Below are 27,590 nucleotides of genomic sequence, written 5' to 3' on the forward strand. Positions count from 1 at the left end.
AGGGATGTAGCTGTTTTTGAGTGGTAACCAAATTTCACTCTCAGATGATTTTTATTCTCTCCTTTAAATTTTCTAGGTTTTCTATAATGATCAGGTATCATCTTTACTTAAAAATTAAAAATTACTCATTTTGCATTTGCTAAACCAAGGTTAGGGCACAAATTAAAATATGAAAAGGATACCAGAAATGTGATAGCTACTCTTAGGCTCAGCAATACTTTCCCTATATTAATTGACTGAATCATGTGACAAACATTTATTCCTGCAAGAAATCATCCCGGCCACTAGGGATATAAAGAGATGAGGAAAAGCCAGACATTGTCCCTGCCTTCACGAAGCTTTTAGTTTAGTGGGAGAAACAGACAACTTAAATACACACACATACACATATACACACAAATACATCTAAAATTATACCAGTGACAAGTGTCACAGGAGAGAAGCATGATGTTATCAGAGCCACAGAGGGCTCTGGTCCAGTCTAGAGAGGTCAGAGGGGCAGCAGACGGCATCCTCAAGGAGACCCCACCACAGCCTCCCTCACTGGGAGACACCTGGTAGCTGGTCTGGGATCTCCTTCTGCCCTCTCAGGCAGCACCAGTAAGCACCAACGGGAACCCCAGTGGCTTCAGATAAACCAAACAGAACAAAATCACACCACAAATGTTCTGAAAATTAAATTGCCATTGGCATCGCACAAAAGTAGACCCAGATCCAGGTACCAGACTTTAACAGGTTTACTAAAACAGGTCTACCAAAATAAAAGATTTAAATAGGTCCCAGAGTCTCCTAACAGAATAGGAAAAAAGTCCAGGATTTAATAGGAAATTACTTGTCATACCAAGAACCAAAAAATCTACAAATTCAGTGAGAAAGGAAAATCAGCTGCTGCCAACACTGAGATGAATCAGATGGGATTATCTGACAAGGATGTTAAAGCAGCCATCATTCAGGGGAAAAAAAGCTTCAACAATAAATTACAAATTCTCTTGAAGCAAATGAAAGAAAAAAGAGAAAATTCTCAGCAAAAAGAAATAGAAGTTATAAGAAAGAACCAAATGGAAATTATGGAATGAAAATACAATAACAGGAGTAAAAATCTTGCTGGATGGGCTCAACAATAAGTGGAGAAGACAGAGGGTAGAATCAGCAAATTTGAGGACAAAACAATACAACTCACCCAATCCGAACAGAGAGAAAACTAACTGGGGGAGAGGGGGAGGGATAACAGAGCCTCAGGGATCCGTGAGACAATAACAAAAAATCCAACATCAGCTTCATGGGAGTCTCAGAAAAAGATGAGAAGAATGGGGCTTAAAGAGTATTTGAAGGAATAATGGCTGAAAACTTCCAAAATTTGGTGAAAGATACTAACATACAGATTCAACAAGCTAAACAAACAGAAAAAAGTTAACACAGTGGGCCTGCTATCCTCTGAAAGCCCTGCTGGCAAGTTTAGCCCTTGGCTGGTGTCTGGGAACTTGGATTTCAGGAGGGTTCCCACAAGTAAGAGTGGTAAGAGTGGTAAGAGTGGCTCTCTGTGCCGAAATTGTTGTGCAAACGTTATGGTTTAGGCTGAACACCTGTTTTGCTTTGGGGAGTCTGGAGTCCCAGGTTCAGGCTTTTCTGGTAGACAACAGGTTGTGAACATGTTGTCACAATTAGCTGTTGTAGGAATTATGTGCGTCCCATGTGGCTCTACTGGGAGAGGACTCCTGCAAGCTTCTGCCTCGTTTCCTCCGAATTCTGCCCGGTGTACCTGTCCTTTTGCTGATTTTTCTTTGTATCCTTTTACTGTAATAAATCACAACCATGAGTACAATTATACACCGAGCCCTGTGAGTCTTCCTAGTGAACCAATGAATGTGGGGGTAGACTTGGAGAATCCCCCATCACACTAAGTGAATTCCAAATAGGATAAACTCAAAGAGTCCATGCCCAAAACACATAATTAAACTTTTGAAAACTAAAGATAAAAAATCTGGAAAGCAGGCAGAGAGAAATGATACATTACTTATAAAGGACCATCAATTGGAATGACAGTGAATTTCTCATCTGAGACCCTGGAGGCCAGAAGAAGTGGCACAGTATTTTTCAAGTGTGGAAAGAAAAGAAAGGCCAACTGTTAATTCTGTATTTGGCTTCACTATCCTTCAGGAATGAAAGGGAAATAAAAACATTCTCAGACAAATAAAACAAAAAAAAGTGTTGCCAGAAGACCTCCCATTAAAGACTGACCAAAGGAAGTTTTTCAGACATAAAGGAAATGATAAAAGAAGGAAACTTGGAGCACTAGGAAGGAAGAACAAACAATAGAAAAGCAGAGCTGTGAATATATACAATAGACTACCCTCATCCTCATGAGTTTTATATATATTTTATATTGAAAAAAAAATGATAATACCATCTGATATCCAAGTCAGTGATACATAAAAGTGGGGACAATAAAGGGACCTAAATGGAAGTGTGGTTTCCACGCTTCACGTGAGGGTAAAATGTCGATACCAACAGCCTGTTGTAAGTCACACGTGAATTCTGTAATACCAGAGCGACCACTAGGAAAACCACATACAGAGATCCGCTGAAACACACTATAAATCAAGTTGGAATTCTAAAAAATGCTCAAGTAACACGTAGGAAGGCAAGAAAAGAGAAACAAATAGAAGACAAACAATAAAACAGCAGACTAAGTGCTAACATAGTTATAATTACCTGAAATGTAAATAGTCTCGATACACCCACCTAAAGACCCCACCGTCCATGCTTTGACATCAGAGAACAAAGGGAAAGCACCTACCCATTGGCTTTCTGGGGTCCGTTCTCTTCAAGTCTGAGGAAGTGTGCTGCTCCTCCTGGGGGGTCCTGCCTGGAGACCCTCTGCCCTCTCTGCACTCTGGGCCTGGGGTGCTGCTGCTGATGGGGGGCCGTTGCCCGGGCAGGCAGGGAGGGGCCTGGGGCCTGCAGGAACCAGGGCTCAGCCTTCCCTTCTGCTGTTTCGCCTCTTTTCGCTTGCTTTCTTCCTCCCGCTTCCTGGAAGCAAAGCCAAGGAGGAAGAGGGAGAATATCAAAAGACATTCATCTGCTCAAGTGTTCCTGTGTGAGATTTAAATTTTTAGAGATGCTGCCACATTACAGGAGTTTGGAAATGCCCGTATTCCAGCAGTGGTCCTTTTTTTCCAGATAAAATACAAGCCATCCCTTTTTAAGCAGGCCTTATAGCTCAAAAGATGACAGAGCTGGAAAGACTTTCCAAGATCCACCTGTGCTCTGCTGAGACACGTGCCGGATGCCCCCGGAAGTCTTCTGAGACACAGCACGTGCCCAGGACGCTGTGCCCGCTCACACCTGTGAGCTGCAGTACTGCCAATTGAGAGCTCAAACCCCACTCATTTTACAGCTGAGGCCCAGGAGGTACAATGATTTTTTAAAAGTCGTACACAAGTAGCTGGTAGCTAAGCTGGAACCCTTGAGAAGCAACAGAAGAGGGCTGGCCAGATGTGTGATAGCAACATGAGCGGCAGGTGAGGCAGACGGGTCAAAGGCAGCCTAGAAAGATCACCCAGGTCCAGAAAGGCTGAGGAGTTCGGGGACGAGGGTGCCAAGTCCAGGCAGGTTTGCGCGACGGATGCTGTTAATTTGCAGGGATCTCTGAGAGAGAAAGGAGGAGGAAAATGAACATTTTCTGAGCTTCTCCTGCACTGGGCACTGAGGATACAGAAACGAGGCTGCAGGGTTCCGGCTCTCCCTCTGGAAACCTCCACCCAGAGGGGGACAGCTAGGAAGACAAAGACCTCACACACAACGGGAGAAATGTTACGACAGTGTCCTGGCACAGGGGAGGCAGTGATGAGCGTTATCTGGAGGAAGCAAGAGGAGGGTCCCAGCTGTTGATACTGGAGTTTGCCAGGCAGATGGGTGGGATGGGATGCTAGGCTTCCTCTGATCTTTGAACAGTGTCATTGACCAAGAGGCTTTCACGTCCCTTCAGACTGACTAAATCTTCGGCAGGCTTCTCCCTGAATCCGGGCCCCTGGCCTCCCTCTCACCCCAGCCCGGAAGCTATCCAGGTGCCCGGGAGGCTCCTAACCAGGCAGCTTCTGATCTCCCTCTTCTCTCCCAACCCTTACAAGCTCAAGGTGGCCTGATTCCAGCAAAAGAAAACATTCCAAACCAAGGGGCCCTAATTGCAAACTCAGTAAACCACATGGCCACCCCACTGACATCCTCCAAGTGCTCTCCACTGGCCCTCCCCAGGCCCGAAACACCTGCTGTCCTTTGAATGAAGTTGAGCTCTAATTTCTCTTCCTCTAGTTGTCCTGGAATAAAGTCATCCTTGCCTATTTAACATCATCCAGGGTAACTTTTTCTTAGACACTCTACACAGCAGGAGCGCACTATATGCCTGCCCAGGTGATCCAGTTACGGCTCAGAAAGAGAATCTGGCGGCCACTTAAAGGCTCGGTTTGTCGTGGGATGATCAGGGGTGTGGGGGAGAGAACCCCCGCCAGGAAGTGCAGGAACTCGGCCCTGCCTCTGCCAGTAACCAGCAACAGACCCCCGGGAGCCGCTTTCCTGCTGGAGACTTGCTGCCCCGGGTCCGATAGGCCACGGCCTGTCATCTGGACCCGGCTTAGGGATCTGTTTGTAAACGAGCTGTCTTTACAAAACTAGAGATTTATCTTTAGAATGAGATGGAGAGAGTTCTTTTATTGTAATAGCTGCTATCATGTTTAAGCAAATACTTTAATAAGTTTGGGGGCACAGTGAGGGTGGGCAGAAGGTGAGCTCTTGAGAGCCTAGGTGAGCTGCACCAAGGCTCCAGAAAAGAGACCACTCTGCACGAGACATGGAGAAGAGTTTGTTTTGTAGCTCCTGACAGGGAGGGAGGGAAAGAACAAAGCAGGGAGAAAGGAGGGGGAAAAAAGAGAAGCTGTGAGGCTGGACACGGCACAGAGGAGGGGCCAGGGCAAGGAGAACCTCCCATGAAGCCCAGGGTGGGGTGGGGTGGGGGAACCTAGAGCCACGTTCTCACGTCCAGGGAACTCTTGGGTCACCCGGGATCTTGTTAAACTATAGAGCCTGATGTGGCAAGTCTAGAGTGGGACAAGTTCTGCATCTCTAACAAGCACCCGGGCTGCACAGATGCTGCTGGTTCTCTGACCACACCTGGTGCAACAAGGCTTAAGAGACTAGCAAAGTCCAACATGGATTGTTAACACTATGTACCTGTGATGTGCAATGTGATTCTCCTCAATGACACCAACTTTTGTGCCTACCATACTCATAAATCGTTTTTGTAAGCAACGTTTTGCAAGAACCAGGACTGACAGGTTGCAGGGCTCAGATACTAGACCATGGAATCGAGAGCTGAGGCAGACCCTAAGATCTCTACAAGTCCTAGAGTTCAGACTTCCACAGGCTGTGGGATTTGAAGCAAAGCCTATTTAGATCTCAAGGCACAGGGAAGAGCCTCAGCCGACAGATATCTGGTTATACCTTGATTGAAAGCCTTGTCAACTTGTTAAATTCCTCTTCTGAAGGTCTTTCTTCCTGGGTGGTGAAGCCCCTGAGCTGGGGTCAGGGTCTGCTTATCTAATCGTTTTCCACTGGGTCCCATCTGGAGAAAGTGCCCAGATGGATGTGCTGTCTTCTGCACAGCGCCAGGGTTCTCATGTGACTCTGGGTTTCCTACATGCTTTGCTAACTGCTGACACTGTCAGCAGGCCAGCCGGACAGCCTGCCATCATCCCTGCCTGCGATTCCTGTGGATGCGAGCAGGCACCATTTCAGGGTGACCCGTCTGGGAGAAGACTGCTTTTCAGAAAAAAATGGCAGGATCTGGGTGTCTAAGTTGCTCAGTGATCCAGCAGCCTCACTCCCAGCAGGCAGGGGGAATGCTGCCCTTTTTACTGGCACTGATGAACAGAGCTGCTTTCGGAGCGTGACACTGACTCTTTAAGACATAAGCACACATATGATTGTCCAGCTTGGCATCCACAATGATATCACTGCCTTTAATAATAAATTAGACTTGTTATTTTTGTTACTAGAATATTTGCTTCCCTTTCTTTTAGGAAACCAACTCTTGTGTGTAGTCAGCCCCTGGGCAAACCTGTGCCACTGAAGCTCTGTCTGGCCTCCGACAAAGGCAGCCACGTGATAAGCAGGGACCCAGCCTTTTAGAGTGATCAGGATGTCAAGAAAGCAAGGAAGTTTTGCCTTCTGATGAGTTCTTTGGATGGGAGGGTTGTGGGGGGAGCAGGAGCGTTTTTTGTTTGTTTGTTTTTGATAGAATTAAGTAAGCAGCTTTGAGAGAAGGAATGTAATCACCTGAATCTAAAATTAGGCCCTTAATTTAGAAATAGAATTAAAATAATGATTTTTTTTTAAAAAGAATCAAGGCATTTCACATTTCCAAGAACTCTTCCAAGTGGCACGTGGCCCACCATTGTGAAGTTCTCCAGAGCTGGGAGTTCACAATGTAAAAGTAGTGATGAGTGGGAGCAAAGGGGTGTACTAGAGATTATGCAGAACCTGCAACCTATTTAATCTATATTGCTATCTTAACACCACACGCACACACACACAAACTGGATGTGGCTCCCAAGAGGTGAAAATGAACCCCCATTCCCACAGGCATGTCTCTTTCTGGGGAAAAGGGCCCAGAACCCATTGCTGATTTTTATCAAAGAGTCTGAAGGAACCTCAGATTACTGAGGCTGACCCCTTATTTCATAGATAAGGAAACTGAAGCACAGAGACAAATAACCCAAGGTTACCTGGTAAACTCTAGACAGAGCTGAGAAAGAACTCAGCTGTTTCCCTCTTCCTGTAAAATTCTAAAATTCATCCCAGTGATGGAGTCATTTTTAAAATTTCACTTCTTCTTCCATCATTTAAAAAATGATTTGGGTCATCTGAAGAAACTCAATGTCACATCAAAATAACCAACAAAAACATTAAACTAGCTCTCAATGTAGCTTTTAGTCCTACACTCGTAGACTCAACTGTCATGACAGGCTTTTTTTTTCTCCCTCCAACTAATTTATTATGTTGAAGATCTTTAATCTTCATGGCAGGCTATGTTATAAACTCGGTCTATTTTGCTTGTAAAGTTTAGGAACCAAATAAAAGAAAAAGAACCAATGGTATTCTAGCTGATATGAAAAATAAGAAAGAAAGAAAAATACCATAAATCTGTCCATGACCCAACAAGCAACACTTTAGCAGGATTTTTATTAACATTGCAGAATCTCAGTGTCTAAAATAGTCCCACTTTTTCTCAATTTGGTTCTGTCACCTTAGGGGACATCAGTCAGACACAGACGTACCAGCTCCGGATCTGGAGAGTCTGAGGCCTGGACTGATGTTTTTTCCTACTCACTGTATGGCTTCTAAGTATTGCAAACCACAGAGCTGTACTTGCCCAGTTTTGATAAGAAGAAATTAATTCTATCAGACTCTGCAGAAATAGGCAGGTTCTTTCCCATCCCGAGTATTTAAGTTCCCCTTGCCAAGAACACAGGACCTCAGAGAGGTTTGAGGGCTGTGATTAAGATGATGTTCACAAAAGAGGGAGGTCTGGCTAGTTTAGTTTTTCCTGCTGTCGTATGAACTGAACCAGGGTTTGCCTCAGTGCCACCATTCTTGTTCACCATCCCAGCACACAACTGTGGCCAACCAATTTTCTTAACTTTCTTGAGGATTTAGGAGGATATTGATGTGCTCTGCTGTGTTAGTTCTGAGCAACAGGAAGAGGTGTATTAAACTACATTGCAGAATTGATGACGCTGGTTTGCAACCACTCTCTTAGCAATCACTGGCATCAACCAACAGCTCAACTGAACCAGCACTGAGTCAGGAGAAAAGCTGACTGTGGGGCCTGGTTGTGCCACCACTGGTTAGGCTTATGGGTATGAAACCAGAAAAATGTAGCCAGGGCTGTCTCTGTGCTGGCTTATCAGATGAGTGCTATCATCCGGAGACAGTTTCTAGCATGGGCTTGGCTGGTGGGATGCTTCCCCCGAACCAAGAAATGGTAGGACACCCGGCCTGGAGGCAGATTCCTGTGCCATCACCTTCTCTTACTAGCTGTGGGACTTCAGGGAAGTTAACTTCTGCACGTCACTTTCCCCAACTCTGAAATGAGATTAATGACAGTTGCCCTATCTACTTTGTGGGGTTACAATATGGATCTGTCTAGACCTCCTTATCTTTTTCAAGCAAGAAATAGGGCATTCACCTGAGGTTGAAAAAGATGATAGCCAAACCACAGAGAGTCAATTACTAAAAGGGAAAATTACGTCCACCGTAATTATATGGTCCCCTAAGTGACCAAGTCATGTGCCCCATGTAAATCAAGTTCCTCAGAGAAACAGAGGTATGACTTGTTTGCTTACGTGTGTGTGTGTTCTGTGTGTTTGGGGCATTCTTGGAAAGGGGTAGGTAGTCTGGTTTGTTGGAAAGAGCAAGGACTGGACATTGGGAGACCCAAGCGTTCTCCTGACAGGGCCACTGGCCAGTTACGTTGCTCACCTTCTTTCTCTGAATATCAGCGTTCTCATTTTCATAGCAGGAAAACAGAAACTCACCCTATGTTTCACATATTCTACAAGCAGCAAAATGTTTTTAAATAAAGAGAAGTAATGTATAAAACCTTTTTATAAATTGACAACTATAATACCTTGTGAGGGAAGATGGAGGTAAGTCCTTCAAGATTTATTTTTCTAACTCATTAAAATAGTCAATCTTTACTCTTTCCAATATTGCCTGAATTTGACAGGGATAATATTCTTAAGCTGCTTGAGTCTAAGACGTGTACAGAATCATGGTTTCACGTTCAAGTGTATGCAATGGAGAGCCAATTTGTGCTTGTGTTTTTTTTTTTTAAAGCAGAACACAGAATGGTCATGAACCTGTCAAGTGGTTTGATACAGCTGAGGGAGAAGCTGCTCACAATCAATATGCAGGGCATTAGAATAACAAATGCACCGAAACATAAGTGCCAGTGTGCACTGTGAGGATAAATGGTATGTACTTGTTTTTGCTGCCGTAAGACAAACAAGTTACATGGCACACTTACAGAGAGTCATAGTTTTAGAACTGAAGGACCTAACAGGGTATCTGGCCCAACCCTTCCGTTTAACGGATGGGGAAACTAAGGTCCAGAGTGATAAGTGACTTATGTAAGGTCTTAGACCCATTCTAGGGGCAGTTATTGAACACTTATTTATTGAATGCTTAATACATACCAAGCTCTGTAGGCACTGGAGATACAGCTATAAAACACACCATCCCTGCTGCCAAGGAACTGATGATCTAGTGGAGGAACCGGACCCTTCTACTCCAGCAGATGGGGAGTAAGTGCTAACAGGGCTCTGGGGGGATGCGGGAGGCTGTGACTAATTAAACCGGGAGAGAGAAAGGCTAGTAGTGGAGAACGTCAAAGTGACAGAGGAGAGGAGTGGGAAGAGGTTATTCCAGGCAGAGGGAACAGCATGAGTAAAGACACACAACCTAGCTCTTCTAGCATCGTAGACTCAGAGGGATCTTAGAGATTGGCCCCTCACATAATTTTTAAAATTCCTTATGTAATATACTGGCAAGATGATGATTCAACTTCTGCTGGAACATTTCCTGTGAGAGGAAACTGACTACTTCACAAGGCAGAAAAGGGTTAGCTCTAACCTTTTCGGTCGCTGTTGCCTGGTATCGAGAGGCCTGTCAGATTCTATCTCTTCACTGTCATTGTATAACAGACATGGTAATATTTGGTCTTTGACTTCCTCTCAAGGGAAGGAGAAAATGTCATGTGTTTTAGGACCTTTGACTCATAGAATGTCAGAAGCTGGAAAGGATCTTGGTGATTATTTAACCCAATGATTTTTATCCTTTTTTGACTCACGAACCCCCTTTGAGAATGTGATAACAATCTATGGATCCTCTCCCCACAAATGCACATGTGTCATGACACAAAAACACTGCACACAGGTTCGGGCATTCATGGAGCCCCATGGCCCACCCTGGATTAAGAAACCTCCTTTTCATTTACTGATGGGAAATGGAGGCTGAGAGAGGTGGAAACAAAAAGCTGAAATAATTTTTTTTTTAAGAACAGATATATTTTCAATGGAAATAAATAATACCACAAATACAAGTCTAAGGAGTTAGCCCTTGGGGTGACCTCGGTGTGGAGGAGGCATAATTAAAAAAGATGTGAGGAGAAAGAATCAGAGAGTTAGGAGGAGACCCGAGATCAGAGAATGAAATAAAAATGTGGCAAAAAGGAAGTTCCAGGAAGCAGGGTGATCAACATAAACATGGTTTATTTCAATGTGCAATCAACGGTATGCTGTGGCAGTTAAATTATAGTAATGTTCATTTTGGCAACAACATAGATAGGCCTGCATGAGTTATAAAGTGCTTTTAAATGGACTACAGGTATTTCTGAAATAGTATTTTCTAAAATACTTGTCTTAGAATTGCCTCTCCCAATTTCTCCATCTGTAAATTAGAGTCACTTTACTTTCAGTTTAATAAGGTCCTTTCACAGCCTCACTTTGGGGGAAGGTGACTTCTGCCATCCTGCCATGGTCCATGGGGAAAGGTACGCTGAGGTAACGTGATGTGCCTGGGCCACCTCAGTCAGGGCTGCAGCAGGGGTGGAGTTAGACATTCGGCTTTTCCTCCCTTCAAGCAAAACCCGAAAGCAACATACAACACTGACTCAGATTTGAAGAAACAGAAATAATTTTTGAGAAATAAAATTAGAATAAATTAAATCCATTTCTCCTCCACTGAAATATTTCTCTCAGGGATCTTCCCTATAATGGCTGTAGGAAGTGATGGTTAGACTGTAAGAAATAAGCTAATTTGTTTACTTCAAATAATGATGTTTAATAAAAAGACTGTAACTGAGAAAAAGTAAGGGAGATTAAAAATTTTCAGCTTTGGCAGTTTCAAATATCATCACAAGTAAGCATAGCTCCCATTTAAAAGGATTTTTCATCATGAACATCAGAAACTAAGAACAGAGCAGGGGGACTCATCTTTCACAACAGTGAAACTAACTGGGATAATAATGAATAAAGAGGGTTGGACGAGATGTTCCCAAAACCCTCTTGTTGTCTCAAAGCTCTTGGGCTAGGAGTCAGAAAAGCCCATATTAGGGAAAAAAATATTGTAAATCACTATGCTATTTAAGCATGTCAATACTGTAAATCCCTTCCTCTCTATGGGAGATGGGAAATCCTCCGATAAATAGATTCTTAGTTCCTAGCTCAACAGACTCAGTAGTGTTCTAGTCTAACTTTTGGCCTCTGGGCAAACCACAGGCAAAGGAAAGGAAGAAGCAGCTGCAGCTCACTCATGAATGAAGATGTGTGGGGCTCCCACAGAATCGGAGTGGTCCTGCTTAGAAACCAACTGGTCCAACTTGTCATGTTTCACAGATGAAGAAACTGAGGCCAAGAGAGAAGTATGTGTTGAAGCCATCACAAGGAAGTATCAGAGGCTGGCTGGAACCCAGGTCTTTCCCCTCCACCAGAACCCTTCTATCCCTCTGGAAAGCGAGTTTCGAGAAAAGGAAGACTCCAGGACACTGTTCTCCAACAACCAAGTGGAATGTGTTTGGATAGAGACGCTCCACGTTGGGGCCTACAGTCAGTCGCACTGCCTTTGTGGAGGCCATCTCATATTCAGGTAGCTCGGACTTCAAATCTGAAACAGGTCCTCACATGGTAAGATGTAGTCTATGGAAATCTTGATAGAAGGAAATACAATATTCCATCCCTTGCCAAGAACATTGACTTGCAAGTCAGGATAATTTATCGTGTGGGTTCCTACCTGCAGTGTTTGCTCACATGTGGAGGACTCTTTAAGGAGGCAGGAAAAAGAGGCCTGCAGAGGCTTTAGGTTAGCATTGGAATCTTCGGCAAAAGTGAGAGAGCCTCATTAAGAAGAGGGCAAGATAATATTTCCGAGGATGGTGCCACCTACTTTGGTAGCTTAGAGTCACAGAAAATTATGTGTTTCTGTCAGTCTTGCTTATTGAAGGCTGGCATTAGGATTAGCATGCCAGTCTGTTGTGGCAGTTAACTTCTCACTCAAACAACTTATCCTGCCATTTATTATTATTTTTAATGGTTATTTATTACACTTAAGCTTCCCCCTTGTGACAAGATGCAGAAGGGTTCAAGGGTTGGAAGGATTTGAGATCTGGAAGCATTCAAGATATGGCCAGGAAGTGATCCTTGAAGAATCTGCCTGTTACCCACATCTTCATCAGCAGCAGTTTTGGTTTCTGTACTTGCTAATCAAATCCTCTCCTGCCGTTTAAAACACTCCTAGCCAATACACATAGGAAGAAAAAGGCCAACCAAAGCATAATTTAAAAAGCAATCATATATGGTGAAATAATCACAATGTGAAGTAGGCACAAACTGCTATTTTGCACATTTTGTATCACAGCTGGCTCAAGTGTGAGGTCCCTTTGGCAGGGGCTTTGCTTTTAGTCACCACCCCCACCCACCCCAGGCTCTTGCCAAGAGGCTTGTATGCATAGTAAGCATTCAATCAATATTTCTTGAACAAATTACTTCATTTAGTACAGATTTCTTAAGGAGTGGGTTGGGGGGGGGAAAGTCATTTATACAAACTGGTTGCTTTAATCGAATCAAAAGTAGACTTAGGTTAAACGGCTAGTGAATGCAGGCTAAGAACTGGCGGATGTTTCTTCTAGAAAGTCAGGCCAGGCAAGCAGCCAGCTAGCTCTTTCCAGCTTGCTCCAGGTAGCACCTCCTCCCAGACGCCCCTGCCAGGGTGCAGGCGGCAGTGGTCTGTCCCTGGGCGGGACATCAGGGACGAGCCCAGAGGGCCGGCCACCCGCTCCGGCGACGGCCTTGCTCCTTCCGCAGGTGAAGTGGGGAGCAGAGGGGAGAGTGCCCGGCACAGAGATGAAAAGTAACTCAGCGACCCCCCCACCCCCCACCGCGCCCGCAGGCCCGCGGGTCTGAGGACAACTCGCCAAACCTCAGACTCACTTGGCGGCGGCATCTTTCCTCAGCTGCTCGTGCTTCATGAGGAGGTTCTTCCGGTCGCGGAAAGCCTTCCGGACCTTGTACCCCTTGTAGACGGCCTGGATCTTGGAGGCGGCGATGTCCTGGATGGCGGCGATGGACAGGGCCCCGCGCTCCAGCAGGAACTGGATGACCTCGTGCCGCTCGCCCAGCAGGGCGTAATCCAGGGGCGTGTACCTGGCGGGAAGATTGTTTTAACAAGGGCTGGACAGTGATTCAGGCGCTGTGCAAATAGCCATGTTACCACGGAGCAAGAGGAAACCTCATCGTGAGGTGTGGGACATTCCCCAGGAAAAGCCTCCCGCTCTACTCCAGGGCTGTTGCTTTGTTCTCGAGAAACCCTGAGGGTGAGAACCGCAGGGGTGGGGGGCTCGGGGCCGCTGACTGTCAGTTGCGAGTTTTGTTCGCTGGCTCACTAGTTGGGGGCTGTGGGAACATGATTTACTGTCTTTCTTCCCCATGTGCCAAAGAATTCCCAGCTCCTATCTGGGAAAAGTATTTGAAAAGTATTGCAAATATTATTCTGTGAGATTCATAAGTTTGAGCCCATGATTCCTAATGGTTAATGCTCATGAAATAGAAAAGATACCTCCAAATGGAGAAATTTAGTATATGAAAAAGATGGCCCCCTAAATCAAAGCAGAAAAGAGATTATTAAATAAATCGTGTTGGGACAACTGGGTAGCCACCTGGAAAAAAAGAGATTCTTATATCAAAATTTATACCAAAATAGATTCTGGATGGATAAATGAACTAAATACAAAACAAGAAACCATGAAAGTACTCGAAGAAACCATTGGTGACTAAATAAAAATACTGAAGTGAGAAGTCCTTTTAAAAAAATGATGCAAAACTCAGAAACTGTAAAAGAAGATTGATAAATACGACAACATCAAAATAACAAAATTTTGCAGGACAAAAAACACTAAAAACACTAAAACATTTCCAGCAAAAGAAATACTAATGGTTCCTACACATATAAAAGTATGCTCAACCTTGCTCATTTAAGAGAAATGAAAATTAAGACTAACATGAGAAAGCTCTTTTCACTGATTACCAGATAAGCAAAGTTCAGAAAGTCTAATCGCACACGGTGCTGGCAAGGATGGAGGGAATGGCTGGGGAGTGGGGATACTGCTTTAACCTTTAGGGAGAACAATCTGGCAATATCTATCAAAATTATTCTTGCATATCCCTTTGACTTAGCCATTTCACTTATAAGCATTTATCCTACAGATATGCTCTCATGTATGACATGCTTTATGTACAAAGATATTCACAGAAGCACAGTTTGTTACAGTCAAAGAATGGAAACAACTTCAGTGTCCATCAGCAGAGGACTGCTTGAAAAAGCACAGGTCATCCATATAATCTTGATAATGCAGCCATTACTGCTGTATATGAACAAACAAGGAAAATCTCCAGGAGGTATTGTTAAATGAAGAAAAAGAAAAAAGCAAGAAACAGAACAGTATTATGGCATGCTCCATTTGTATTAAAAAGAATATATGTCTATATGCTTACCTATGTAAAAATATCTCTCTACAAGTGCTGTATTTCCACAAATACACAAAAAGATATGTTCAAGTCCTAATCACCAGCACTGTGAATGTGAACTTATTTGTAAAAAGGATCTCTGAAAATGTCACTTAACAACTGGAATAGGGTGGGCCCTTAATCCAATATGACTGTTGTCCTTGTAAGCAGGGGACACTTGGACAGAGTGAGACAGAGACGGACAGGGAGACGGCCGTGTGACCGAGGCGGGGGTCCAGTCCAGCTACAAGCCAAGAAGCACCGTGGCCGGCGGCTGCTGCCAGAAAGCAGGGAGGGGCGTGGGGCAGACCCGCTTCTTCCGAGGGAGCGCAGCCCACTGACGCCTCATGCCTTCTGGTCTCCCGAACTGTGAGACCGTACATTTCTGTTGTTTAATCCAACTAGTACGTGGCACTTTCTCACAGCAGCCCTGGAAAACTAAGGTCAGTTTCCCAAGAAACTGCCAACAGTGATGCCTCTGGGGAGGAAAGTGGTTGTCCCAGAGGGAGGGTAGAAGGAGTATTTAGTTTTCATTGAAGGCCCTTTTATGCCTTTTGAATTTTGTGCAATGTGTGTACAGTATCTTTTTGATAAATATGTTATTTCAAAAGGATGGGCATTATAGTCTTACAGTCCTATAATTGAATCTCAAATTGGCTACTTTCTAGATGTGCAATTTTAGGCAAATTCCTTTCTTTAATATCTTTTTGTTTTTGGAAATATGAAAAAAAATTGATAAATACATGGAAGAAAATGACAATCATCTATAGTCCCACCCTCAGAATTAATCACTGTTAATATCTTGGCATATAAGCTTTCCTTTTTTAAAAAAAAATGATTACTCTGTAAAAATGATCCATATTTTAAGCATTGAAACAATGCAGAAAGTACAAAAATGGGAGTAAAAATCACCCCAAATATCATCCAGAAATGGTAACAATGATTGTCACTTCTTGAACAACTAACTTGATGTTTCTAAGCCTCAGCTGTCCTACTCTGTAAAATGAGATGCTTCCAGATTGGCATGAGGAGAAAATGAAATAAATGGGAAGGGGACAGCACTGTGCCCGGTACGGAGGACGCAGTTAATGAACAGGAGCTACTGTTGATAGGACAGGACATGGACTGTGCACGGCGATGCTACTGCACTTGCTCATGATAAATGGCATTTCCACGGGACCCAAACTACCGTTCATGACCCCGTGACTGCCACTGAGGCCAATTCCTCACGGAGTGACTGGCGCTAATCCTGTGCACTCAGAGTGTCAGGAGGAAATCATCAGCTGAACTATGAGGTGGGAAAAATTATGATTATGTAGCTGCATGATTAGACACAGCAAATCACCCGACAATTATTTAAAGAAATCACTTCTCCTTAAAATTTACCTAAAAGTCACAGTAAGAGAAAAAAGGAAGAGGTTTTCAGAATAAGCCAAGAGTGGTTTGGTCACTTTAGTAAGGAAACTGGATGACAGTTTCTGAGTTGGGAGGAAGCCCCAGATGTTGAAATTAAGGAGTCCCCAGTTTAGGCCAGTTTGATTTGCCACTACTGTCCAGGGACAGAAGGGATGCCTATATAAACTTTAACACATTGTAAGTAACTAGCATTTTGTAAATTCAGAAGAACATATTTAAATATATATTCTGAAGTGCCTTTCATGAGCGTACTTCACCCAGTGGAAAAAATTAGCATATAGAAACACAAAAGGGTAGAGGCAAAATTGAATTCTAGAGATAATTTAGTTCACCACCTTCATTTTAGAAATGAATAAATAGGCACAGAAAGGTTAAGTGACTTGGCTAGTTATCTGCAGATAACTGTTATCTAGATTAGTGAGACTAGAACTAAAACCACATGACTCCCACATCAGAAATCCTTCCACAAGACATCTACTAATTATTGAATAGAAGTTTCCTATTGAATGGAAACTGCTTCTAAATTGGTGTCCAAACAATGTATGTATTTAGTAAGCTTGATTTTTAAAAATAATTATTAACAGGTAGTATCTTTCACATAGTATATACAAGCAGGATCATTAAAATCTGGTTTATGAAATCTAAGGCCCAATCTGTGCCTTCACTTACAAATATGACAAAAGGAAATAACATACAGCATAATACACCATAGAGAACACTGAACTGGGAGTCAGGAGACCTGTGTGACCCTGAGCATTCTCTTAACTTCTGTGAGCTTGTTTTTTCATCTGTAAAAGTGAAAGGAAGGAGAGAAGAAGTAGATCTTCAGGTCACTTCTGGATTGAGAATTGCATTTTAAATATTTTCATGATAAAAATTATATTTTTGCGATGATAAATTTCAAACACAAACAAAAGTAAAGAGCACAGCATAATAAACCTTTATATACTCATCACCCAAATTTAACAATTAGCACAATTTTTGCTACATTTGCGTCATCCAACTGTCTCCTTTTAATTTCTGCTAAAGTATTTTAAAGCAAATCCCAGAACTCATTTTATCTCTTTGCACTTCAATATTCATTTATAAATAATATGGACAGAACCACAGTGTCACTATTGTACTAACAAAATTAACAGGAATTCCTTAGCAAAATCTAATGCCCACTCCGTATTCAGATTTCTCTAATTTTCTCCAAAATGTCTGTTTTACAGTTGGTTTATTCAAATCAGGATTTTCATCAATTTTGGATTCAAGGAGACACAATCCAAAAATCTAGCAGGGTTTTAAGAGTGAAGTCTGTATCTAGTATTTAAGAAACTGACAACATTGTAATTTTCTTATGGAATCCTTCTTCATCCCAAATTCAATTTAGAAACATCCCCATACTGTGTGGCTGTCAGATGGTTATTGACTAAAGGCCTGAAGTAGTTGGTGAAAATTATGTCTATACAGTGCCTGTCAAATAGTTAGTGTCAGTGCATGAAAAGTAAGAATTAGCACTGCATTGATGGTAACCAGGTGAGATCCGATGTAGATAAAGACAAGAGAGAAGATACAATTGGACTTGCCATGTGGGAATGCGCTGACGGGATGAGCAGGCTGCCTCGACTGCAGTGTCAATAAAGATAAAAAACAGTGCCAAGTTCTGACATTTGACATCAAGGTGCACTGCTGATGAAACATTAAAGGAGGCTGGGATATGGTCACTATCTCTTTTTATCTATAGATGAGCAAGTAGAGGTAGTAGGATTTTTCCTTTGGTCTCTCGGTCTGTAATTAATATGTACTTCCTCCAGGAGGCAGTATGCACCTTAATTTGTGTGGTTACTTAGATCTGCACTTAAAGGATTAGCAGATACAAGGAAACTGAATTACAAGAAAAGTTATTTTTTCATTGTCTCCTTTAAAAAACAAAAAACAGAAAAGCAGAAAATACTGTCCTGGAATAGGTCCTTTAGAGAAATAAATCATCATTAATTCTTAAGATCTATAGGGTTTCAAAGGGAGAAATCTTTAGCTCTCTCGCAAAAGGTCAGGGGTTGGCTAAGATAACAAACCTTAGCCTTGTGGATTCCCCTTGGCTTTTCAGCTTCCTTGAATGCCCAAACCCCTAAATCTCCAAGTCCTTTATAGTTTGGCAGTTACCATTTGACTGTAATAGTGTGAGTTCTTTCTTTAATCACTCCCAAATAAGACACACGTCTGCTTTATCTAATGCTGCATGTGCTCTAAGAGTTCTAGAAGGTTCTAATGCAGGTATGAAGCAGGGAGCCTGAAAACATCAATTCAACAATGCAACAGTTATTTACTGACACCTACTTCATGCAAAGCACTGTGAGAAATACAGGATGACCATTGTCTCCATGGTAAAGGGGTTCTCCACTCATCAGGAAGACAGGTTACACAAAACTGAGATATGGGGGAGATTGCTAAATGCCATATAGATGCCTGGAGGACAGAGGGGGTGCCTGATTGTGGGACTGGGATGGCCTTTGTGAGAGAGCCGGCATTTGTGACAGAGGAATGATGTGACTGGCAATCATATTAGAGTGATTTAGGAAGGCTACTTTGGTAGCAGACGAATTGAATGAGGAGAGATCAAAGACAGGAGAACAGTGAGGCGGCTGGTTCCAGAGTCAACGAGGGCCTGATGGCAACACTGTGGGGAGCACAAGGTGTATCGGTGGGGTATATGAGGAGAGAGTGATAAACCTGTTTAGATACACTGAATGGAAACTGCTGGCCACACATACAAATGGGAAGATCTAGTAGGCAGAGGACAATATGAACCAAGGAGAGGCACTGGGTCTGAAGTGTAGGTTTATAACTCATCGGCACCCATGTGGCTGTTGAATCCTTGGTGGTAGATTAATTGCCAAAGGAGATGGGCTACAGAGAGGAGATCCAGTCCTTGAAGAATGCTTATATTTAAAAAATAAAAAATGCAAGAAGAGCCAAAAGAAACAGAGAAGCAGCAGACATGTTTGGAAGAGAATCAGGAAAATATAGTCTCACTGAAGCTTAGAGACGATATAGTTTCAATAAAGGAAAGAGGAATCGACAGAATCAGGTGATGTGGAGACGTCAAACAGAGTGGACAGAGAGGAAAACAGGTGATTTTCCAGTGAGGAATCTGCCGTGACCACCAGACCCAGCCTTCAGTGGAACGATGAGGAAGGGGCCCAGATGGCACACGCATGAAGGTGAGCATGAGGAAAGAGAGGCAGGAAGACAGCCTGAGAGAAGGTAGGCTTTATTCGTGGACAACAGAGAGGAATCTCAGGAAAGAGAGAGTTATAAAACCATAGATGGAGGATAGAACGATTGGGGAATGGTTCTGGAAGAAGGGGGAGAGAGGAAAGGGGTTGGTCCCAGACAGGAGGAACAAGTTACGTCTGAGATAACTGGCCCAGAGGAAGTGCCTCCTTCTCCAAGAGAAAGAGGAACTGGTGGTAGCACCGAGGGTGGGGATGGTGTCATAGCAGGGGACGTCTCAGTTAGAGCACTGAAGAACAATGAAAACTAATGCACAGACCTGGGCTGAAGGGGGTCAGGTATGGACGTTTGGTCACAAACTCAGCTGTTATCTACAAATGACTAGAATCTTCCTAGATCCAAGAATCTCTCCTACTTAGACTTGACACTGAATCTCTTCCTTCTAATTAGTCTTAGGTGCCCGACCAACAACTCCAGCCTAACTCTGTGGATCTCCTATCATTCAAGTGTCCTCATTTGTAAAATGTAAGCTCGCCTAGGTAATAGCCTACGTAATAGCCTCAGTTCTCAACAGCTATAAAATTCCAGGATTCTAAAGCAACATTTTATGGAAGTTTTGCTCTTTTCTTCTGGAACAGTATTTCTTAGTGCAGTGTTTCCTTATGAGTATACCTATTATTTCTGAACAGATATCTAAAATCTGACAGAAAGGATGTGATGAACAGTACACTTTTTTTTTTTAATTAAAAGCTTACCTCTCTTCATTGTTTTCCATCTGATTAGGGAAAGCAGCAAAGTCTAGTAGTAATTTAATAGCATCAAGGTATCCATTGTTACAGGACCAGTGCAAAGCTGTTCTTCCCTGCAAACAAGAACAGAAGACAAGAACACATGGAGTAGGTATTTTGGACATGTGGTTACTTATGCTAACCCCAAAATATAAACAATTGGGGGGGAAAATACTAAGTTTACAATGGAGAAAATGGACAGCATCTTAACCAAGTGATCAAAATTAACACTACCTTAAGGGGAATAATATGCCTCCTGAGGTGAAACCCTGAGAAGTATTTAATATCATTTATGTAATAGCCCAACCCCCAAATAAAACCTGTATCTAATTATGAGAAAACATAAACAAATCCAAATTGAGTGAAATTCTATTAAAATAAATGGCCTACAAGCCCTCGACCTTGGGGCTTGCCCTTATGAAGCTCGTTACTGCAAAGGAGAGGCTAAAGCTACCTATAATTGTGCCTAAGAGTCTCCCCAGAGAACCTCTTTGTTGCTCAGACGTGGCCTCTCTCTCTAAGCCCACTCGGCAGGTAAACTCACTGCCTCCCCCCTACGTGGGACATGACTCCCAGGGATGAGCCTGGACCCAGCATTGTGGGATTGAGAAAATCTTCTTGACCAAAAGGGGGACATGAAAAGAAACAAAAGAAAGTTTCAGTGGCTGAGAGATTTCAGATGGAGTTGAGAGGTCACTCTGGAGGGCATTCTTATGTGCTGTGATCCCTTTTTAGTTTTTAGTGTATTGGCATAGATAGAAGGAAATATCTGAAACTGCTGAACTGCAACCCAGTAGCCTTGATTCTTGAAGATGACTGTATAACTATGCAGCTGACATGGTGTGACTGTGTGACTGTGAAAACACTGTGGCTCACACTCCCTTTATCCAGTGTATGGACAGATGAGTAGAAAAATGGGAACAAAAATTAATGAATAATGGGGGGGGATGGGGATGTGATGAGATGTTTTGGGTGTTCTTTTTTACTTTTACTTTTTTTTTTGGAGTAAGGAAAATGTTCAAAAATTAATTGTGGTGATGAATGCACAACTGCATGATGGTACTATGAACAGTTGAGTGTACACAGTGGATGATTGTATGGTATGTGATTATATCTCAATAAAACTGAATTAAAAAATAAATGGCCTCTATTCTAAAAAATTTCAGTATCATGAAAGATAAAAAAAGGCATGAAGCATTGCTAGAGATAAAGAGGGGTATTTTAAAATGGTAAAGGAGTCAAAGAACAAGATTGCACAATCCTAAATCTGTGTGTACCTAACATCATGCCTTCTAAATATAAGGGGCAAAAAGTGACAAAACTAAAAGGTGAAATAGCCAAATCCATAATAAAGTGGAATATTTTAAGTCATTTCTTATAATAGTTGATAGAACAAACAGACAAAAGAGCAGTAAAGATACAGAAGTCCTGAATAACACAATTCACAAATTTGAACTAAGTGACATATACAGAACGCTACATCCAATAATGGCAGAATTAGCACTATTTTCAAGTGTACATCAAGTATACATGGAAAATTTATCAAAAGCAAACATGCTGGGCCATAAAGAAAGCCTCAACTAATTTCAAAAGATTAAAATAATTCAGAGTATATTTTCTGACCAGAATACAATTAAGCTAGAAAGCAGTGTGATAGGTGGAATAATCTCCCCACCCTGATATCCATGTGCTAATCCCTGGAACCTGTGAGTACGTTATGTTACGTGGCAAGGGGGAATTAGGGTTTCTCATCAGCTGACCTTGGGATGGGGAGATGTTCCTGCATTATCTAGGTGAGCCCAATGTGATCACAAGGGTTCTTACAAGGGAAAGGGAAGCAGGAGGGTGAGTGTCAGAGTGATGCAGCATGCGAAGGACTTGACCAACCAGTGTTGGCTTTGGAGATGGAGGAATGGAGCCACGAGATGAGAAATGCAGGCAGCCTCTGGAAGCTGGAAAAGTCAAGGCAACAGATTCTCCCCTAGAGTCTCTGGAAGGAACACAGTCTGCTGATACCTTGATTTTAGTCCAGTGAGACTCATTTTGGACATCTGACATACAGAACAATACGATAATGAATTTGTGCTTTGTTAAGCCACTAAATCTGTGGTAATTTGTTATAGCAGCAATAGGAAACTAATATAATCAGTAACAAAAAGATAATGAGAAAATGCCAAACGACCTGGAAATTAAACAATATACCTCTAAATAACTTATAGATCAGAGAATAAATCAAAAAAGAATGAAAATACTCTGGAGAGTGAAGGTACAACTTATCAAAACTTGTAGGATGCAGCTAAAGCAGTGTTTAGAAGAAAAAGCATGCTTAAATCAATATATTAGAAAAGAATACCAAAAAGTCAATGATTTAAGCTTTCACCGAAATAATCTTAAAAAAATACAAAATGAAACCTGAGGAAAGTAGAAGTAGGAAATAATAAAGATAAGAGCAAACACCAATGAAATATTAAACAAACTTCAAATATAGAAAAGTGACAGAATCTACTCCTTTGAAAAGATGAATAAGCAATATGGAAAATAAAAAATAGAAGAGAGAAAAGATGTGTTACCAATATAAGGAATGAACAAGATGAAATCACTATAGACATAAAAAAGAGGATATATGACAAACTTTATTCAAAGACATTTGATATTTTGAATAAAATTGATATATTCCTTAAAGAAATACAACTTACTAAAGATGAAAGGAAAATCATTAGAAAATATGAATAGTCTTATAACCAGTAATGGAACTGAATTGGTTATTTACAATTTTTACACAAAGAAAATCCCAAGAGCAGTTGGTTTCACCAAGGAGTTCTTCCAAACATTCAAGGAAGAACTATCACCATTCCTACACAAATTCTTAAAGGGAACAGAAAAAGGGACTACTTCCTACCTCTTTTAATAAAATCAGCATAACCTTGCTAACAAAACTTGACAAGTACAAGAAAGGAAAATTAGAAGTCAATCTCTCTCATGAAGACAGACAAAAAATCTTAAAATATTAACAAATAAAATTAATAATATAAAAAAATAGAATATATCACAAATGGGGCTTACTCCAGGAATGCAGGGCAGGGGGAAGGGGGGCTTTGACATCAGAAAAATAAATTAATTAATCATTCATTGCAACTCACCTTATTAACAGAAAAAAGGAGAAAAATAATGTGATCATGTGATAGATACAGAAATTAAACACCTAATCATGAGTTAAAAAAAGAAAAACTCTCAGCAACTAGAAAGATAAGGGAGCCTACATGAAACATAGTCTTCAGTGGTGAAATATTGAAAGCTTTCCCCTGAGACCTGAACGAATTAAGGATGCCAACCATTATGAGTTCTCTTTAACGTTGTGTTGGAAGTCTTAGTTAGTACAATAAAGGAAGACAAAGAAACAAAAGGCATAAGGAATGGAAAGGAAGAAAGAAAAATGTCATTATTCACAGTTGACCTGATTGTTTATGTAGATAATCCAAAGGAATATACAGAAAAACTATAGGAACTGGAAAATAGTTTAATATAATACTTACATAAGAAACTGGCAATTTGGTAAAAGGTCAGAAGCACTACAGAATTATAAAAGATGCATCCCTAAATATGTGATCATATCTTACATATTTTCTTTGTTACTTTTACATATGTAAAAATTCTGACAAATATTTGTGGAATGAGTTAATAGGGAATGTATGTTCTGGTAAGGAAAACACAATTAATATGCTAGTATTTTAAAGATTTAAAGTAATTAAGCTGGCACACAAAAAAAGGTCAATATTAGCTAAATTGAAAGAAACTGATACATTACTACACAGCTAGGGGAACTACAGATTAACCCATATTTTTAAGAAGTCAATTCAGCAGTACATAACCAAGCCTAATCTTATTCATACCACTCATTACTTTGATTTAATAATCTCATTTATGGAATATTATTCTAAGGAAATGATCTAAAAGAAGAAGAACATTATATACACAAAGATGATTTTTATGCAAGATTATCTATAATAATGAAAAAATATACAACACAGGAGGTTACTTATTTAATTCTAAAAATCTGTTTGGTTTCTGACTCCCTCACTTACTAGCTGTATCACCTTAGTTAAATTATGCAAACGCCATTAGCTTCAATTTCCTCATCTGTAAAATGGGAATAATAATAGTAACTACCTTTTAGGTTTGGTGTGAGAACTGAAGGAGTTATTATAGGCAAAGCTCTTAGAACTTTGGAATATTAAGCATTCATGCTTATGAAAAAGCCTTGATGCCCAATTAAAAAATGTTGGTGACAATTTTAAGTGAACAAAAGAAAATGTGTTTTGTAAAATCATGTCACACACACACATTCACATGCACACACATACACACAATCATATGTATGCCATGTATATATATTTTATAAAAGTTATAAAACTATTTGCATTGTATATTATAACTGTGAAACTATATATGGATATATACAAGGACTGGAAGAGGCCATGGAAAAATAAAAATTATTTACTTATTTACTTTCAATGTCTTCAACTCTAATGCCATATCACACAGATCTTTTTAGATTTCTCCCCTCACTTATCTGCAACCTTCCACACCTATGGTGAGAAACCTGTCTCCCACCATCTGCCACCTACCTAATTATTCAGTTTTATTATACACGCATAGTGGTTTCATTGTGTCTAACAACACCCCTGTGAGAAAGGACTTTATGAAGTAGAGTCCACTGCTTTTTCACATTTCCTTTTGCCTTTGGCTCTACTGATTCTACTCATTTCCTAAGTTTTTTAGGTGAGCACCTTTTCCCCGTCCACTTGCAGTGAGTTTGTTTCATGCATTTGTAATAGTTATATTCCTTAATCATATTTGCATTCCATCCTGGGAGTCACCCATCTACATATTTTTAATTTGCATACATTAAAATTTACTCTTTGTACTATAAAAATTTATGGAATTTGCAAATGCATAGTAGAAGGTCTCCACCTTGAAGTACCTTACACAATTCTTTGATGCTTATGCCCCACCCTGCTACAGTCCTACAAATCCATGACAACCAGTGATCAATCACTACCAGCACTAGAGTTTTATCCTTTTAGAATGTCATATAAATGTGATCATACATTATGAGACCTTTTCAGACTGGCTTCTTTCACTGAAAAATATGAATTTGAGATTCATCCATGAATCTTTTGGGTGACTAGATAGCTCTTTCCTTTTCTATAACTGAATAGTATTCCATTACACAGATGTACCACAGACTGGTTACCTGTTCTCCTTTTGAAGGACATTTTAGTTAATTCCTATTTCTGTTCAGAATAATTAGAGCTATAGTAGATATCTGTGTGCAGGTTTTGATGTAGGCATTTGTTTTCAAGTTGGGTAAATAAGAGCTCATTTGGTGGATCATATAATGAGACTATGTTCATTTTTGTAAAGAGCATTTATGACTAACAGATGGATTTGTGGATGATCTCTTTATTTGGTAAACTATTGTTTTACTTAAGTTTACAACAAAGAACAAATACTTCGAGCACTTATGAGTGAACTGAATATAGGAAAGACCCGGAATTTCTACCTCTTTGTCTTGAATATTGGGGTCTGCATTATTTTCCATGAGCACAGCCATGCAGTTGATATATCCTCCATACGCTGCACACTGCAAAGGGGTTCTTCCTGCATAATCCTGCACATTTGGATTGATCTTATTTTCTATCAATATCTGGCAAACATCAGCATTTCCTCCTAGCGCTGCCCAGTGAAGAAGAGAATGTCCATCTTGATCAACTAGATCTACCCGTGCTCCACCTGGAAAAACAAAAACATAATGAAAGTGTCTAACATGGAGGGCATTTATGCAAAAGAATAGAAATAAAAAATACATAACAACAGGACGTTACATGCTTTATTGTTAGCAAAATGCTTCCATATACATTTTCTACTTCAAAAATTTTTAACAAGTCTATGAGTTAGTCAGTCAGGGTGGGAATCATTCCCCCTTTACGTATCATGAAACTGAGGATCAGGGAGGTGAAGCAACTTTTCTAAAATCAAACAACTACCAATAGGTGGAACCAGGATGGAACCTGCATTTCTGGATGCCAGGTTTAGTGCTCTGCCTTCAGCCTCTACCCACGCCATCCTTCATTCATGCGTTTCTCTGTCTACCCATGTGGCTATGCAGAGCTTTATTTCAAACTGAGTGGGCAAGAATTTCTACATTCTGAGAGAGCTCTATTAGAAGAACTCTTAACAACTAACCTTTAATAAGTGTCTGAATTACATCTTTGTGTCCCATCTCACAGGCTCGGAAAAGTGGAGTATGTTTCATCACATCAGTAGCATCTACTTGAGCATTATTTTCCAATAATAATTCCACGGTGCTGACATGGCCAGAAAGGGCAGCAGCATGTAAAGCTAAGAAGGAAGCAGAAGACAAAACTTTCAATAACAACTTTACCTTTTCATATTATTCTAATTATGTGTCTTTTCCTCTTTTGATTTCCTCACCAGTGTGGCTAAATGCAATCTAATTTTCAGGATTCTGTCTTTTATCTTTATTTTTCATTTCCTTCATACTCATATGCATCGTTCATACTTCCTTCCTTTCCTTTTTACTGTACCTTTCTCATTTTACTGTTTTCTTGTTGGTCTCAAATGGTATCCTCTTCTCGGTTACTAGTTTATTATTTTTTCCTCTTTCTAAGAGAGCAAGAGGAAAAACCATGACAAAGAGATATGATTTAAACAGTGCAGACAATTCTGCCCACCATTCCACTCAGCAAGCATATGGCCGAGGGATCCTGTGACTGGAAGTGTCAATTTACTGAGTCTTCAAGTGGTTATGTATGCTCTTCTTTTGTTGGCTTATGTATCCACGTGCTACTGAAAGTATGTGTATTTTGCTGTATTCAGCTCAAGTTAAAAAACAGCAATTTTTCGACACCAGGGGAAAAACTGAGAGAGGAATGTGGTCTCTTCTCTGGTGCCTTCCTATAGGTTTTTTTTTTTTTTAATGCAATTTTATTGAGATATATTCACACAACACACAATCCCTCAAAGTGTACAATCAGTCGTTCATAGTTGTGCATTGATCACCACAACCAATCCCCAAACATTTTCATTACTCCCAAAAAATAAAATAAAAATTAGAATAAAAAAGAACATCCAAAACATTCCATTCCCGTCCTCCCCCGATTTACTTTTTTTCACACTCATTGTTTTTTTTAACTTTATCAAAAAATTAAAAAAAGAAACAATAAAAAAACATTTCAAACAAGACCAAAACAATGGAATAAGAAAAAACAAATAACCTAAAATAACTACATTGCTTCCAACATGTTCCTACCCTACCCCAAGAAAGCAGACAGACTATAACCCAACAAAGGAATAAGAAAAACAACCTAAAATAACTAAATTTCTGCGAACTTGTTCCTACCAAACCCCTAGAAATTAACAAACCATAGCTGTTCCTGAGCATTCTTAGAACATTAAGTTTACCCTCCCTAACTTATCCATTCTTACTAGATTATCGTTCTCTCCTATGGGGTTTTAAAGAGTGATTTTGACA

The 27,590-nt window shown here is 40.9% G+C and overlaps 1 protein-coding gene across 6 annotated transcripts in view; it reads right to left on the minus strand.

Moving 5' to 3' along the window:
- The window catches only part of INVS (inversin), a 259,001-nt gene that overhangs the window by 41,780 nt on the left and 189,631 nt on the right, over positions 1–27,590 (minus strand). For all 6 annotated transcript variants that reach the window (XM_037798544.1, XM_037798545.1, XM_037798546.1 and 3 more), the window contains 5 exons: positions 26,282–26,437; positions 25,599–25,828; positions 20,003–20,109; positions 13,041–13,253; positions 2,798–3,030 (listed from right to left, as the gene is read on the minus strand). In XM_037798544.1, the coding sequence (XP_037654472.1) occupies positions 2,798–3,030; positions 13,041–13,253; positions 20,003–20,109; positions 25,599–25,828; positions 26,282–26,437 (939 nt within the window). The remainder of the gene's footprint in view (positions 1–2,797; positions 3,031–13,040; positions 13,254–20,002; positions 20,110–25,598; positions 25,829–26,281; positions 26,438–27,590) is intronic.

This window comes from Choloepus didactylus, chromosome 10, assembly GCF_015220235.1.
Source record: "Choloepus didactylus isolate mChoDid1 chromosome 10, mChoDid1.pri, whole genome shotgun sequence".
NCBI classification, from domain to species: Eukaryota; Metazoa; Chordata; class Mammalia; order Pilosa; family Megalonychidae; genus Choloepus; species Choloepus didactylus.